Source organism: Scyliorhinus canicula, chromosome 3, assembly GCF_902713615.1.
Source record: "Scyliorhinus canicula chromosome 3, sScyCan1.1, whole genome shotgun sequence".
Taxonomy (NCBI): Eukaryota; Metazoa; Chordata; class Chondrichthyes; order Carcharhiniformes; family Scyliorhinidae; genus Scyliorhinus; species Scyliorhinus canicula.
In genome coordinates this window covers 91,977,158-91,994,492 of record NC_052148.1, presented here as the reverse complement: position 1 = coordinate 91,994,492, position 17,335 = coordinate 91,977,158, and the positions used below count along the sequence as shown (strand labels likewise).

Here is a 17,335-nt window from a genome sequence, read left to right as displayed (position 1 = left end):
GCTCGACACCATCCAGGACAGAGCAGCCACTTGATTGTCACCCCTTCCACAAGTATTCACTCCCTCTACCTCCGATGTAGAGTAGTAATGGTGTGTATCATCTGCAAAATGCACTGCAGGAACTCACCAAAGGTTCCTTAGACAGCACCTTCCAAACCCACGACCACCATCTAAAGGACCTGGGCAGCAGATAAATGGGAACACCATCACCTAGAAGTTTGATTCTAAGCCGCACACCGTCCTGACTTGGACTGCACCACTTGGACTACAACAATTCAAGAAGGCAGCTCACTTCTCAAAGACAATTTGGGATGGGCAATAAATGCTAACCTAACCAGTGAAGTCCACATCCCTTGAATGAAGGCGATTTAGACAAGTTGAGTGAGTGGACAAACACATGGCCGATGCCGTACATTGTGGCTAAATGTGAAGTTATACACTTTGGTGTGAAAAACAGAAAGGAAGAATATTATTTAAATGGTGATATATTGAGATGCATGGTGTACAAAGGGATCTGGATGTCCTTGGACACCAGCCAATGAAAGTGGAGAGGCAGGTTCAGCAAGCAATTAGGAAGCAAAGTGGTAGAGTTCTGTGTCCAGTTTTTAATAACGTCCTTGCTTTAGAATATATTACTACATTGAAATTACAAAGCAAATGCATGTTGTTGTTTTGTAGCCTGTAATTCTACAAAGCTTAAGAACACCTAAAGCTTAAATATTGTTTAAATAGTTTGCAAGGTACCTCTTAAGATCTGTTTGGATGGTTAAAGGTGGTGAGATAACTTTTCTTCTTTATCCTCACCTCTCAGTTGTCTGAAACAAGATGTGTTTTGGAGGGAATGTTTTAAATCTGTTGAATGTTGTGATTTTCAGTGATAAAAACAAAGTAGCCCCCAGGCAAGTTTAAATCAAACAAAAGGATAATGTTTCTTCACACAAAATCCTAAAATGTAAATGTTACAAAACACATTCACTCCCTCATGCACACAAACAAAGATGGATTCTTTAAGCAAGCTAAAAGCATGCTTTTAAGTAACTTGCAAAATAAATTACAAGTAGTAAATCAGGTGCCCAAATTTTAGTCCTTTAAAAATCCATGCGAGCAGGCCTGGTTGGGTTCTCTCTTGTGGCCCTTTGATTGAATAGAAGTTGGAAGCCTATCTGGGTCCCCACTTGAAGTTGTGGCCAAGTTTTGTTGAGGCAAAGCTTTGCAGGAGAAAACAAATTAGTTCCTCTCTCTCATTGCCTGGCTTGACTAATTGTTGGGCAGGTTTCTCTTCTTCTTGCTGGAGGAAGGTCCCTCTAGTTCTGTTAATTTGTACCCTGATCTGTCCCTCCCTGGTTCTGTGAATAAAATTATTTATGATCTGGAGTCAGCTTGGGTCATGTCTCCACATTGACTGAAGCCTGCATCTTGAAATTTGGGAATATAATATTCTTGCAGGCATGACATGACCATCACACGTCTCATACACCTCTGACAAGATACAAGAATATCTCAATTTGATAAGTGATCCTTCTCTCGTGCGCTATTAACCTCTCTCTACTGCAACTTTATTTGTTTCTATTTTTAGTCAATGCCATGTACTATGGTCAATATTTCCTTTTTCATTTTCTTTAGGGTGAAAATATACTTGACAATATGATCTTCTGCCTCAAAGTTACGTTGAAATAAAAAAAAATCATAGTTTAGAATAGCTCTCAATTTAAAAAAATCCATCAAGCTTTGCACTTGCAGATGAGATCACTGGAATTATTTGGGATGTTATCTCTTACCCACCCTAACCCCACACTGCCCACTCTAACCCCACACTGTTCTATTTGTATAGTCTCATATGTCACAAACACTACGAGTCATTTTCAGATTGAAGAAAAGCTCATGATCTGAAACAAAAATGCGAAGCCCTTTTTCTACAAATTTAACTTTGAGGATCACAGAATTGTACAATCAAATTATGATGGTCCATGGTCTCGATCACACTAGTGAGTACTTCTTGCTTGGTATAGATTAGGCTCTTGTTCTTGTTATCTCTTTAATCTGACAGCTACAGGTCAATGAGAGGGCCTTGATTCTTTTTTACTTGGAATATTGGATGCTTACCCATTGAGTATGTTCACATCCATATGGGAATCTGTGCCTTATTGAGAGCCATTGAAAGGGATGGAGAAAAAAAATGAAATTTATGGAAAATATAAGTTTTATGAAAGAAGGCTTGGCAAAAATAATTGGTTAAAGGTCACATTTATTCAGATATTAAGAGTAACAACCTAAATACAACAGTTGATTTTCATGGTCAAGCGGACGACGGTGATGGTGCCATTTATTTGGTTGATGTCCTGGTCCTTTTGTTCCAAGAGTAGTTTGCGGCATATAACTTTGGTTTGGGTATCTTTACCTTCTTTTCCTCCAATTCATAGCTCCAGCCTGTGGTGAAAGAGAAACGTTTTATTGCATAGGCGCTTTATTTTAAACATGATGAAAGCAATTTCATAACTATATATTGGACATTTATTGATACAGATCACAATAGTATGTACAATTCCTCAAACATTATAGAGAAAAGTTTTGAATCCCTAAACAAAGTGAAATTTACAGTATTCCTGTTTTGGTTATTGTAGGATGCGGGTTGCCTTTTACGGAAAGCATTTATATATTACTGACTAAATGTTCAAAGCCTTAAGTAACAAACTGCATTATCCACCATCCACCTATGAAATACAAGGGTGGCACAGTGGTTAGAACTGCTGTCTCACAGAGCCAGGGACCCGGGTTCAATTCCGGCCTTGGGTGACTGGCTGTGTGGAGTTGGGGCCGGTTCAGCTCAGTTGGCAGGTAAACTGGCTTGTGATAATTGAGTGGATTCAATCCCTGTACCTCCTGAAGTTATTCATGAAGGCCCTGCCTTCTCAACATTGCCCCCCGCCTGAGGTGTGGTGATCCTCAGGTTGAATCACCACCAGTCAACTCACCCCCTCAAAGGGGAAAGCAAACTATGGTCTGGGATTATGGCGAGTTCACCGTTACCTTATACATAAATACAAATACAAGTTTAAACACAGGAACAATGGGCGGGATTCTCCAGCCCAGTCCCGGGCTGGAGAATCCCCATGAATGGCGCGAATCGCGTCACGCCCCCACGACACCAGCACGCAATTCTCCGCAGAGTGGAGAATCAGCGCCAGCGTGGTTGGTGCGGCAGTGACGCCGATCGGGGGCCGCTCTACACGGCTGGCCTGCCGATTCACGGCCTGGGATGGGCCGAGCGGCCGTCGTAAAAACGGCGAGTCCCACCGGTGCCGTCCACACCTGCTCTCAGCCGGCGGGAACTCGCCGTGGAAGGGTCGGGTGGCAGCCTGTGGGGTGGGCAGTGGCTCCCTTCAACACGTCCCGACGCAACATGTGCAGGACTACAGGAGCCGGCACGGAAGAAAGGAGGCCGCCAGCCAGAGAGGCCGGCCGGCCGATGGGTGGGTCCCGATCGCGAGCCAGGCCACATCGGAGCCCCCCCCCCCCCCCCCAGTGTTGGACCCCCCTCCACACCCCACAAGCTGCCACCCGACCCTTCCACTGCGCATGTGCACGTTGGCGCCGGTGCCACTGCGCATGCGCGGATCCTGCGGCACCCATTTGACGCCGGGATCAGCAGCTGGAGCGCCGTGAACCGCTCCAGTGTTGTGCTGGCCCCTGTAGGGGACAGAATTGCTGATCCTGAGGCCGTGTTGAGAAAGCGACGGAGTTTCCAGCGGTGTCAACACTTAGACTCAGAATCACCGAATCCCGCCCAATGAATTCAACCCAACCATATTCTGCTTGTCACTCTCCATGCAATCTACCCACCCTGTTCCCATATCCTTATCTGCCCTTTTCCACAGACTCCCTATAGTGCAGGAGGCAGCAATTCGGCCCAGTGAAAGAACAATGGCCCACTCCTCCCGTCCTATCCCCATAATCCCGTCCTATTCTCTCAATAAGAGGCAATTTAGCATGGCCTATCCACCTAACCTGCATATCTTTGGATTTTCTTTCAGCACGCCTTATGTGGCAACGATTTCAGGGAAACAGAAATGATAAACTGGTTTTAAATTATTTGTAAACTTGGCTGCTGCAATTCTTCTGTTGCACATGTCCATTGGAATGTGTCGATAACCAAAGTTTTCTCAGAGGAAAAGCTATTCGCAGACCAAAGGTTTCTCAGAGTAAAAGCTATTCACAGTTAAAAATAACCAAAGTAAGTATTTTATTTGAATGAAAACAGTAAATTAGTAAACTAGAATTCTTAGCATATATGTCCAATTAGGTCCAGATGTTTCTTTTTCCTTTTCTCTACCAGATGTTTTTCTTTCCTTTTCTTTAACTACTTATCTAAAGTGCTCATTTTATTCACTGTAGTCCATGAATTCCGATTTCCCGATGGTTGTAGCGGAGTGGTGGTGTTTACCTCAAAGATATGGCGGGGGGGGGGGGGGGGGGGGGGTCCCCTCGGATGCTCCCATGCAAAGATTGCACAGCAATAGCAGGAAAGTAAAAACTTATGTTGGGCAGTAACCCTGTACTGGGAACCACCTGATATCCCGATTTAAATTCAGGTGGTTCCCAGTGCATTACAGAAATAGTTACCCAGGAAAGGTTAGAATTAAAACCACTACCAACACCTGGGTAACTATAGTACTGACCCCTTCTCCCGCCACTAACTACACCCGCACTGGAACTCCGACGACCCCCACTGGACCCGACTATCCTCCTGACCCCACCCAATTTTCACCCAACAGCACCAACATGATAAGCCCTACCACCGACCACCCGAATCAACCTCCCCCATCCCCCACACCCTTTCAGAATGTGTACACACTTACCTTCGCCATGGTTTCTCAAAGGGGCTGGACCTTTAAATTTAGCTGCTTTACAACAGCTATTGCCATAAAAAAGGGGGCATGGACTCCTTTCCTCTGACTCTCCAGCACATGACAGAAGGCCTTGGGAACCCAATGCACTACACTTTTCTCACCAGGCCAGAGATGAAAGGTCGGGCGAGACAGGTGCGGCTGCATTTCAGTGTAAGTAAATAGGAGCACAGCAGCAATCCGGCTGTGATTACCATCCACAGAAGGTCTGACCCGATTTCATGATTCTCGCTCTCATCCACTCATTACTAAAGAAATGGATAAAAGCAAATTACTGCGGATGCTGGAATCTGAAACGAAAGAGAAAATGCTGGAAAATCTCAGCACGTCTGGCAGCATCTGTTGGGAGAGAAAAGAGAGCTTTGACAAAGAGTCATCGGACTCGAAACTCTCCCTGCAGATGCTGCCAGACTTGCTGAGATTTTCCAGCAATTTCTCTTTCGTCTCACTAAAGAAATGGACATATTTTCCAGAATGGATCTGCAGCAGGTGGTGAGAGGAACAAGAGGAAAAACCTACTTGACATCGTCTTCACCAATCTGCCTGTTGCAAATGAAACTTCTCATAACAGTAGTGTTCCCACAGTATTTGTGGAGACAAAGACCTGCCTTCACACTGAGGACACCCCCCTATTAATATTTAGATTTTTCTGTGCATTTTTCTCATTATATAGCAATCTGCATGGTCTTATGGTATGAAAATTCTGGGATATTTAGTCTAGGACTTTTACACCTATCCAGGCGCTTGAAATAAAAAAAAACTAGAATGCCGTTCACAAGGGCCTGCTTTTTATATATAATCTACAAATGATCCCTCCTACCATGGCAATAGCATTAAAAAGTGACTGATGGAATTTTAAATGATTATATAAATTGCACAAATATGAAAGTCAAATCACACAGGCTGTTATTTTGAATGAATCAGAGTAAAAAAAATGAACTCAAGTTCACATAAGACTCGGCTAACTTGCACTACATTCTTATTTATGCAATGGCAGCTACTTTGCTTTGAAAATAAGTTCCATTTTCTTTTTCTTTGAATATTATTTGAAAACATTAACATAAAATTAGAAACAATAGCAATGTGGCACATGTTCAGTCCTTCGATTACTAATTTAATCAGAAAAATACAAGTTGAGAATCCCGTATCCGAAATGCATGGGGCCGAGTGTGTATTGGATTTTGGAATTTTTCAGATTTCAGAATATAATGCGCATCTGTGACGCATTGGGACCTGTGCATGTGTGACGCACATTGGGACCTGCGCATGTGTGACGCGCTTTGGGAACTGCACATGTGTGGTGTGTTGGGAGCTGCGCATGTGCGGAGCGTTGGGTCCTGCGCATGTGCGGCACTTTGGGAACTGCGCATGTGCGGCGCTTTGGGAACTGCGCATGTGCGGCATTTTGGGAACTGCGCATGTGCGGCGCTTTGGGGACTGCGCATATGCGGTGCATTGGGAGCTGCGCATGTGCGGTGCGTTGGGAGCTGCGCATGTGTGGCGCGTTGGGAGCTGCGCATGTGCAGCGAATTGTGAGCTATGCATGTGTGGTGCGTTAGGAGCTATGCATGTGCGGCACATTGGGAGCTGTGCACATGGGGTGTGTTGGGAGCTGTGCATGTGAGGCGCGTTGGGAGCTGTGCATGTGCGGCGCGTTGGGAACTGTGCATATGTGGTGTGTTGGGAGCTGCATAAATGCGGCGCGTTGGGCCTTGCACACCGCCCAGGAACCTTCCCAGAGCCTTATGGGATTACCCACTCGTGATGTCACGTCGGTGCTTTGAAAAAAAGTGTGGATTTGGGGATTTTTCGGTTTACGGGTAACCTGTACAACTTTGGAACATCAAGCTACAGCAGAACTTTATGATCATGATCAAGAAGTAATTTTAAACTCAACACCCAGATTAAAGAAAATAGCACAATACCATTCTTTTCCACAAAGGCAATTGCGTCCTCTTTGGTGCTAAAACTTAATTCCATATTTGATAGTGGATCAGCTCTGAAATGAAAATAATTGTAAGCTTTTACAACAATCTCAACTACTATCATATTAACTTTGCTTCTAATTATAGCATTTCAATATGTTAAAACTATAAAATGTTACACATAATTAGCTCATTTCTCTTCCACAGGAGGAAAAGAGCACCAATGTGAGAAGGACAAATACTCCAAGTCACACTATATGTTCTCATGGACAAGGATTACAGCAGTTTAAGAAGAAATTCATTTCTCAGATCAACTGGGTGTAAATACAATCTTAACTTGCAGCCAAAGATCAAATCTTAAAAATAATTTCATATTATCTGTAAATGGGCAAGTCGAATTTTACAATTCCAGGAGGCAGGAATGCACAATACAGGATGACTTAATTTTATCTTAAATAATAACTTGCCTAAAATTAGGGACCTGCTTGGTGGATAATTACTAGTGTAAAACAGTGCCCAAACTGCAGAGGCACATTAGAATCTCATGCCCAGTAGGCCATTTGACTTGTAATTTTGTAAATATTTATTTTTGAAACACTTCCAAACTCAAAACATATCAGGCGTTAAAAAAGTGCTAAATCAAACTTATGCCAAAACTCTCCTGTTCTGAAAGATTTAAGCTGGTTCAAAGGCATATTAGTCGTCATTTTGATAAATGGGAGTCATCACAGCTGAACTACACCCCATTCTCGCTTAATGTGCATTCTCTAGAAATGGTCACGGAATAGTGATTGTCTGGATTAATTTTCTCTCCTTAAACTTAAGGATGTTAAAGGTAATTAACACAGGGATACTTAAACCAAGTGCAGAGGTCTACTCCAATCTAAAATCTATAGTTAGTTATTGAACCTGGGGGATTGTGGTCTGAATGACTATTGCATGTCTCCATTGACAAAGCCACTGGTGAATTTCTTTGAGAACATTTTTATAGAATATTTCAATTCTTATGGAATTAATATAATCACACAGGTGTGAATATGACAGGTTAAATAACTACCTCAATTTAAAGAAAAACACTTTATATTCAAGAGGGGGAAAAAGCTAATTTTTACAGTTCCTAAATTTGTCTCCTGAAGGTTTACAAAAAATAAAATGGGAGGGGAAGCACCAAAAGGGAAATGGGCCAAAACATGGCTGGGGGAAATTCAAATGAGTCAGGATTTTCTAAACTTCGACCCTTGAGGAACTCGAGGAGAGGTTCTGGCTCCTGAGAGGGAATGACCCAAGATACATACAGATCAGAAACCTCCGCTGCAAGGAAACAATGACATACCCCCAGATTCCAGGACAGTCACTGCTAGAAAGACGGGTGAGCTAGGGAAGGGAAACTGTGCAGCATGTATGGACAACTGTTAGAAAAGGTATGCTCATCCCTGGAAGAGTCAAAGAAAAGGTGGGAGGAAGAAATAGCTAGGGAAAGGGCTCTGGATCGAAGCACTGCACAGGGCAAACTTCATCTCCACATGGGCATGGCTGAGCCTAATGCAACTGAAGGTGATGCACGGGGCGCACCTAACCAGAACACATGAGCGGGTTCTTCCTGGAGGTGGAGGACAAATGTGAACGGTGCCAGGGATCCCCAGCCAATCACACACAAATATTCTGTCGGGTGGCACGGTGGCGCAATGGTTAGTACTGCTGCCTCATGACACTGAGGACCTGGGTTCAGTCCAAGCCCCAGGTCACAGTTCGTGTGGAGTTTGCTCATTCTCCTTGTGTCTGCGAGGGTCCCACCCCCATAATTTAAAGATGTGCAGGGTAGGTGGAGTGACAATGCTAAATTGCCTTTAATTGGAAAAAAAATGAATTGGGTACTCTAAATTTATGAAAAAAACAAATGTTCTGTCTTGCCCAAGACTTGTTGGATACGGGACGTCCTTCTTTGAGGCTTTATCCAGGGTTGTGGGAGTGAGGGTGGAGCTGTGGCACTAGTGGTGGTCTTCGGGGTATCAGAGCAGCCAGAGCTATTCATGGAGATGGGGGCTGATGCCCTCGCCTTTGCCTTCCTGATCACCTGCCGGAGGGAGACTCCTGCACCACCCACGATTGCAGACCGGCTTTCTGAGCTGGTGGAATTTCTCAGGCTAGAGATAAAATTTCACCATCCGTGGGTTGGAAGAAGGCTTTCACAGTACGTGGAAGCTGTTCACCAACTTGTTTCAAGACCTGTTCATAGCCAGCAATCAATAAAGTAGGGAGGCGAAATGAGATATGTCTCGGAATAAGGAAAAGGGTGGGGTGGGGCGAATGCACCCGAAGAAGAACCAGGGACAGGCAGAAAGATAACCGCAAGAGACAGGTTGCTGGCAAATTACTGCCTGAACCACAATGTAGATAAATTACTGTAAATGTGTGTTTTGGCAATGTCACTTTTGCAATGAAATATTTAAAAAAAAAAATGTAATTCAAATTTTCAACAAATTTTAACCAAAACAAAGAAAAACAGTAACCCCTCCCCCCCAAATACAAAAGCAATAAATTAACAAAAATAATGAGCATGAAACCACACACCCACCCCCCATAGTGAACAAGTAAACCCCCCCCCCCCCCGCACCCGGTTGCTGCTGAAGTTGACCACCCCTAATGCTCCGCCAGGAAGTCTAGAAACGGCTGCCACCGCCGGAAGAACCCTTGCACCGACCCCCTCAGGGCAACTTGACCCTCTCCAGTTTGATGAACCCAGCCATGTCGTTGATCCAGGATTCCACGCCTGGGGGCCTCGCATCCTTCCACTGTAGAAGAATCCTGCGCCGGGCTACCAGGGACGCAAAGGCCAGAATACCGGCCTCTTTTGCCTCCGGCACTCCCGGTTCCGATGCTACCCCGGATATTGCGAGCCCCCAGCCCGGCTCCACCCCAGAGCCAACCACCCTTGACAAGGTCCCCGCAACACCCCTCCAAAAGCCCTCCAACGCAGAACATGCCCAGAACATGTGGGTGTGGTTTGCTGGGCTCCCTGAACACCTGCCACACCTGTCCTCCCCCCCAAAGAATCGGCTCAGCCTTGTCCCAGTCATATGCGCCCTATGCAGCACCTTTAGTTGGATTAAACTAAGCCGCGCACAAGAGGAGGAGGAATTCACCCTCCCAAAGCATCCCCCCACGTCCCCTCATCGATCTCCTCTCCCAGCTCCTCCTCCCACTTCTCTTTCAGCTCTTCCACCGAGGCCTCCTCCCCTCCTGCATCACCTGATAAATTGCCGAGATCCTCCCCTCACCGACCCACGTCCCCGAGAGCACCCTGTCCTGAACCCCCCTTGGTGGCAACAGTGGAAACTCCGCCACCTGCCGCCTAACAAATGGCCTAATCTGCATGTACCTGAAGGTATTTCCTGGGGGGAGACCCCACCTCCCCTCCAACTCCTCTAAGGTCGCAAACTTCCCATCGAGAAAGAGATCCCCCATCCACCTGATACCTGCCCTGTGCCAGCTCAAAAACCCTTTGTCCATCCTCCCTGGTACAAACTGGTGGTTCCCCCTTATCGCGACCAAATTGAAGCCTTCACCTCCCCCCTATGCCGCCTCCACTGCCCCCAGATTTTGAGGGTAGCCACCACTACCGGACTTGTAGAATACCTTGCTGGGGGGAGCGGCAACGGCGCCATCACCAGCGCCTCTAGGCTCGTGCCCACACAGGATGCCGCCTCCAACCTCTTCCATGCCGCCCCCTCCCCCTCCATCACCCACCTACGTATCATTGCCACGTTCGCAGCCCAGTAGTACCCACACAGGTTGGGCAGCGCCAACCCGCCCACTTCCCTACCCTGCTCCAGGAATACCCTCCTCACCCTTGAGGTCTTCTGCACCCACACATACCCCGTAATACTCCTACTGACCCTCCTGAAAAAAGCCTTCGGGATCATGATGTGCAGACACTGGAATAGAACAGAAACCTCGGGAGCACCGTCATTTTGACCGACTGGACCCTGCCCACTAGGGAGAGGGGCAACACATCCCATCTCCTAAACTCCTCCTCCATCCGCTCCGCCAGCTTTGTAAAGTTGAGCCTATGCAGGGCCCCCCAGCTCCTAGCTATCTGGACTCCCAAGTATCTGAAGCTCCTCTGCCCTTTTCAGCGGAAGCTCCCCTATCTCTCTCTCCTGGTCCCCCGAATGCACCCCGAACAGCTCACTCTTCCCCACGTTGAGCTTATACCCAGAGAAGTCCCCGAACTCCCCAAGAATCCTCATCACCCCCGCCGGGTCTGCAACGTACAACAATAAATCGACCACGTACAACGACAGCTGATGCTCCTCCCCCCCTGCACTATCCCCCTCCAGTTCCTCGATTCCCTCAGCGCCATGGCCAGGGGTTCGATCGCCAACGCAAACAGCAGGGGAGACAGGGGACACTCCTGCCTCGTCCCTGGTACAACCTCCTCCCATTCATCACCACACTCGCCACCGGGGCATCATACAACAGCCTCACCCACCTAATAAATCCCTCACCAAACCCGAGCCTCTTCAAAACCTCCCAAAGGTATCCCCACTCCACCCTGTCAAAGGCCTTCTCCGCATCCATCGACGCCACTATCTTCGCCTCCCCGTCCACCGCTGGCATCGTTATGACATTGAGAGGCCTCCGCACATTAATGTTCAACTGCCTCCCCTTCATAAAACCCCTTTGATCCTCGTGAATAACCTGTGGCACCACATCCTCCACCCTCCTGGCCAATATCTTGGCCAGCAGTTTCGCTTCCACATTGAGGAGCGAAATCGGCCTATATGATCCACACTGAAGGGGGTCCTTATCCCGCTTCAGAATCAATGAGATTAACGCCCTGGACATCGTCGGGGGCAAAGCCCCCCACTCCCTTGCCTCATTCAAGGTCCTCACTAGCAGGTCTGAAAACTTCTTATAAAATTCAACCGGGAACCCAACGAATCCCGGTGCCTTCCCTGACTGCATGCTCCCCATCGCATTAACCAGCTTCTCCAGCTCAACTGGCGCCCCCAGACCCTCCACCTGCTCCTCCTCCACTCTCGGGAACTCCAGCTTGCCCAAATAGCGGTCCATTCCTCAGTCCTCCACTGGGGGCACTGACCGCTATAACTCCTCACAGAAGGTCCTAAATACTCCGTTAATGCCCCTCGCACTCCGCATTAGACTCCCTCCTCCATCCCGAACTCCCCCTATCTCCCTCGCCGCCTCCCGCTTCCGGAGCTGGTGCGCCAGCATCCGGCTCGCCTTCTCCCCGTGTTCGTATACCACCCCTTGCGGCCTCCTCCACTGCACCTCCGCTTTCCTGGTGATCACTATATCGAACTCCGCTTGGAGACAACGACGCTTCCTCAATAGCCCTTCTTCCGGGACCTCCGCGTACCTCCTGTCCACCCTCACCATTTCTTCCATCAACCTCTCCCTCTTCTTGCCCCTGTCCCTATATGCCCTGATGGAAATCAGCTTCCCCCTAACCACCGCCTTCAGCGCCTCCCAGACCACCCCCACCTGCACCTCCCCATTATCATTAGTTTCTAAATACCCCTCTATGCACCTCCGAACCCGCCCGCACACCTCCTTGTCCGACAGCAGCCCCATCTCTAACCTCCACATCGGGCGTTGGTCCCTCCCCTCTCCCAGCTCTAGATCCACCCAGTGCAGGGCATGATCTGAGATGGCTATCGCTGAATATTCCGCACCTACCACCCTCAGAATCAACGTCCTGCTCAAGACAAAAAATCAATCCGGGAGTAAGCCTAGTGGAAATGGGAGAAGAACGAGAATTCCCTAACTCCCGGCCTCATAAACCTCCAAGGATCCACCCCTCCCATCTGGTCCATGAACCCCCTCAGCACTGTGGCCGCCGCCGGCCTCTTACCCATCCTGGACCTGGAGCGATCCAGTGCTGGGTCCAGCACTGTATTGAAATCTCCTCCCATTATCAAGCCCCCCGTCTCGAGGTCTGGAATCCGGCCCAACATACACCGCATTAAGCCTGCATCGTCCCAAATTGGGGCATACACATTAACCAGCACCACCCGCTCCCCCTGGAGTCTACCGCTCACCATCACATATCTGCCACAACTATCCGGCACCACACACAACGCCACAAACGACATACTCTTCCCCACCAAAATCGGCACCCACCGGTTCCTCGCATCCAACCCCGAATGGAACACTTGCCCAACCCACCCCTTTCTCAACCTTACCTGATCCGCCACCCTAAGGTGCGTCTCCTGGAGCATAGCCACATCCGCCCCCAGCCCCTTCAAATGTGCAACCACCCGGGCCCGCTTGACCGACTCATTCAGCCCCCTTACATTCCATGTGACCAGCCGAATCAGGGGGCTATTCACCCTCCCTCCCCGCCGGTCAGCCAGAACTCTTCCTCGGCCAACCACATGCCCGCAGTCCCCGCACGGCCCGTTACCCACAGTGGCAGACCCTCGTCCCGACCCCTCCTAATACCATCAGCTCCCCTTCGGCCCTTCCAGCAGCAACCCGGTACCCCCCCCTAGCTAAGGCCCCTCTCGTTGTACTTCCGCAAGTCAGCTGACTCCTGCTGACCCTGGCTGCTCCCGCCACCCCAACGACCCCCTCCCGGTGTAACACTACCCCCCTTCACCCCGGCCGGCACAGTCCCCTCCCATTCAGACTCCAGCGTGGGAAAAAGCCCCGCCTCCAGCTTAAACCCCGCCCCTCAACCCAAAACGCAGGAAGAGAAGGCCCACGCCACAACGGGCCTCCAAAACATCGCACAAGCTTTCCCACAAGAAAAAGGAAAACAAAAACCAACACAAAAGAACAAGGGAGAACAGAGCCTCCGAACACTGTACATCAGTCCCCAACCCCCCCTCAATCCTCAGTTCGAGTCCAGCTTCTCTGCCTGGACAAAGGCCCAGGCCTCTTCTGGGGAGTCAAAGTAATACTGGCGGTCTTTAGAAGTGACCCAGAGGCGCGCCGGCTGTAACAGGCCAAACTTCACCCCTCTCTTGTGCAGCACTGCTTTCGACCGGTTATAACCGGCCCTTTTTTTCGCCACCTCCGCACTCCAGACCTGGTAAATTTAGAACTCTGCATTCTCCCACCTGCTGTTCCTCTCCTTCTTGGCCCACCTCAGCACACATTCTTGGTCGATGAACCGGCGAAACCACACCAGCACCACCCTTGGCAGCTCGTTAGGCTTGGGCCTTCTCACCAACACTCGATGGGCCCCCTCCAGCTCCAAGGGCCTTTGGAAGGACCCCGCTCCCATTAGCGAGTTCAGCATCGTGACCACGTAGGCCCCCAAGTCCGATCTCTCCAGCCCCTCCGGGAGGCCCAGGATCTGCAAAGTCTTCCGCCGCGAGCGGTTCTCCATTTCCTCCAGCCTCGCCTGCCATTTCTTGTGGAGCGCCTCATGCGACTCCACCTTTACCGCCAGGCCTAGGATTTCGTCCTCATTCTCCGAGGCCTTTTGCCGGACCACGCGGATCTCTGCCACCTGGGCCATCTGAGTCACCGTGAGCTTCTCAAGTGAGGCCTTTAGCGGTTCCAGCAGCTCAGCTTTCAGCTTCCTGAAGCAGCTCCTGCGCCCACTGCTTCCACGCTGCCGATTCCCCGCCCGCCGCCATCTTGGTCTTCCTCCCTCGCACCTTTCTCTGCTGCAGAGCCGATTTTTTGACCGCCCCGCTCCTGGTCCAGTCCATCCACCAGCAGAGAAGCGTAGCTGATGTCTTCCCACACCGGGAAAAGTCCGTCCAGTGACGTTACGGGCCCTAAAAAGAGCCCAAAAGTCCAAAAATAGCAGGAGCCACCGAATGTGCGGCTTAGCTCTGCATCACCGCAACCGGAAGTCTTGCAATGAAATATTAAAAGCCCGAATAAAAATATTTTAAAATTAAGATTTTCTGAACTAGTAGTAACATCAAGGTTTGAGACTTCATTACATTTCACACTGCTCCGTCACACCTCAGGAGTACCCTAGGTTTTGTCCTTGGATCTCTCAGCTGGTGCCACTCTTGCCTCACAGTCCAAAGGTTGTGGGTTCAAGTTCTATTCCAGGACTTGAGCACAAACATCGAGGCTGAGGGAGTGCCATATTATTGGTGGTCCAATCTCTCGGATAATTAATCAAGGTCCCATTTTGGGTTGTACTATCTCAAAGAGCAAATAGTTATTCTTAGTGTTCTGGCCAGTATCTATCCATCAACCAACACTACAAGAACAGATTAACTGGGTCATTATCACATTGCTGCCTGTTGGATTGTGCTGTGTGCAAATTGGGTGACGCATTCCTGCTTTACAACTGCATGACGATACTTCAAAAAGTATATCACTGGTGATAAAACCCTTTGGGACAAACTATAGTCATGATATAAATGTAAGTCAGTCTTTCTTCCTTACACATTACAGATATGTGGCCAGTTTCCATATGCGTGCTAATCACAATCAGCCTCCCTTGTCCGTCATCAATCTTCATCAACTGGTTTTTTCCAAATTGATCATTTGACAAGTCGTGGCTAAGCTAAAGTTCGGAATTGGGTATCACCTCAAAATGAAAAAGCACAATACCCTTTCCATGAATCATATCTTTCTCTACTGATGTTAGTTCAGACTGAATCTGATTCCTTTGATGTCCTATTCAACTCTGAAGTGAGCTTCAAATCGCATATCCAATTTATCAATAAGACTATGAAATTCCATAACATTACCTTTCCTCGTATCACAGAAATCCAAAACCTTTATCTGCAATTCTAATAGTCAATAAATAATTTCTGCATTGCCTTTGGATATCCACCCTATTCAAACCACCACTTGTCTAAAACTTTGCTGCTTCCATTTGTTGGGGGGGGGGGGGGGGGGGGGGGGGGTGTTGGGGTGGGGTCTCTGACTCTGCGTCCTTTACATTCCCTCACCTATTATTGATTGCTTCAGTTGTTTGAAAGACCTTCAGCTGTTTGCATCTTGTCGTCTGGAATGATCTCCAGAAATCACCTTTGAAAATTTGTTCAAAACACTTTTTTTGACCACATAGTTGGTAAATCAACTGGTTATTCTTCCACTACAGCTTGGTACATACTTTAATACTTTAAAAGCTATATCAATTTAACCTGTTGCTGATTAGACTTTGTTTTGACCAACTCTTTCTTTGAGGATAACTGGTCCATTTCAATGTTGTTTTAAAAATCAAGAACTGGAGCTTAGTGGTTGTGTTACTCGACTAGATCTAATGATCAGAGATGAGAGTTCAAATACCACAACAGCAGTTGAGAAATTGGAAATCAAGTTCATTAAACAAGTCTGGAATTAAAATACTAGCATCAATAATGGTGGACATATAATTATGAGATTGTCAAATAACCCATTTGGTTTGCTGATATCCTTTCGGGAAGGAAATCCGTAGTTTTTGTGGGGTGATTTGCTAATGATATTTGGGAGTGTTTAAATTAACTTGGCAGGGGTCTGGAAAACATGAGGTAATACTAGAGAGGGATTAAGATGCAAAGAATATTAGATCTGGAGGCAGTTGAGGCAGTACTTTAAATTGTGGGCAGGGTCAAGAGCGATGCCAATTAGGGGAAATGATAGGTTTGAGCCAGTGAAGTGGGATGAGACATTTTGGAGATGGGAGGAGAGGGGAGTTAGGGATTAAAGATTTTGTTTCTGGGGGGCCGTTTTGCGAGGCTGGAGGAGTTGGGGGAGAAACATGGACTGGGGCAAGGGGACGTATTTAGATATCTGCAGGTCGAGGAATTTGCCAGGAAGGAGATATAGGAGCTTTCCGATAGCGCCAGCCTCCACATTGTTGGAGGCGGTATTGACAGCAGGGGGAATGGAGAGGTGGGTGGTATCAGCGATTTATGGGATGATTCTGGGGGAGGACAAGGTATCATTGGAGGGGATCAAAGCAAAGTGGGAGGAAGAGTTGGGGGAAGAGTATGGAGGACAGGCTGCTTTGTGAGGTGCTCCAGAGGGTGAATACCTCAACCTCATGCGCGAGGTTGGGGCTGATATAGTTGAAGGTGGTAATAGGGCTCACCTCACGAGGCCAGGATGAGCCAACCCTTTGAGGGGATGGAGAATGTGAGAGAGCGCTGTGGGAGGAGCCCCGCAAATCATGTTCGCATGTTTTGGTCCTGTCCAAAACAGGAGGAGCATTGGAGGGAGGCCTTTAAGGTCACCTAAGCGTGGTAAATGGGCAGTTTAAACCAGCCATATCGGGGGGTCGAACCACCCTGGGCTGCAGGCGGGTGCAGGGGCAGATGTCTTAGCCTTCGCCTTGTTGATTGTCTGAAGGTGGGTCCTGTTAGGTGGAGGTCAGCTTCTCCGCCCTCTGCCTTGGTGTGGCAAGGTGGGGGGGATATTTTAATGCTCGAGAAGGTGAAGCTTGAGTTGAGGGGGGACGATGGAAGGGTTCTGCAATTCATGGGCATTGCCTTTCCTGCACTTTCAAGAATTGGATGCCATCGATCATTAGGGGGTAGGGGGTGGTTGGGTGTATTGTTTCTTGTTTAACCATGCGTG

General features: G+C 48.2%; 1 protein-coding gene across 1 annotated transcript in view; it reads right to left on the bottom strand.

Annotated features, from left to right (window-relative positions):
* Nucleotides 1-2,227: 2,227 nt before the first annotated feature.
* ndufs4 (NADH:ubiquinone oxidoreductase subunit S4) overlaps nt 2,228-17,335 on the bottom strand; it is a 207,856-nt gene continuing 192,748 nt past the window's right edge. The window contains exons 4-5 of the mRNA XM_038790890.1: nt 6,830-6,903; nt 2,228-2,427 (exon numbers count right to left, since the gene is read on the bottom strand). Coding sequence (XP_038646818.1) covers nt 2,324-2,427; nt 6,830-6,903 — 178 coding nt within the window. The 3' untranslated portion in view covers nt 2,228-2,323. The remainder of the gene's footprint in view (nt 2,428-6,829; nt 6,904-17,335) is intronic.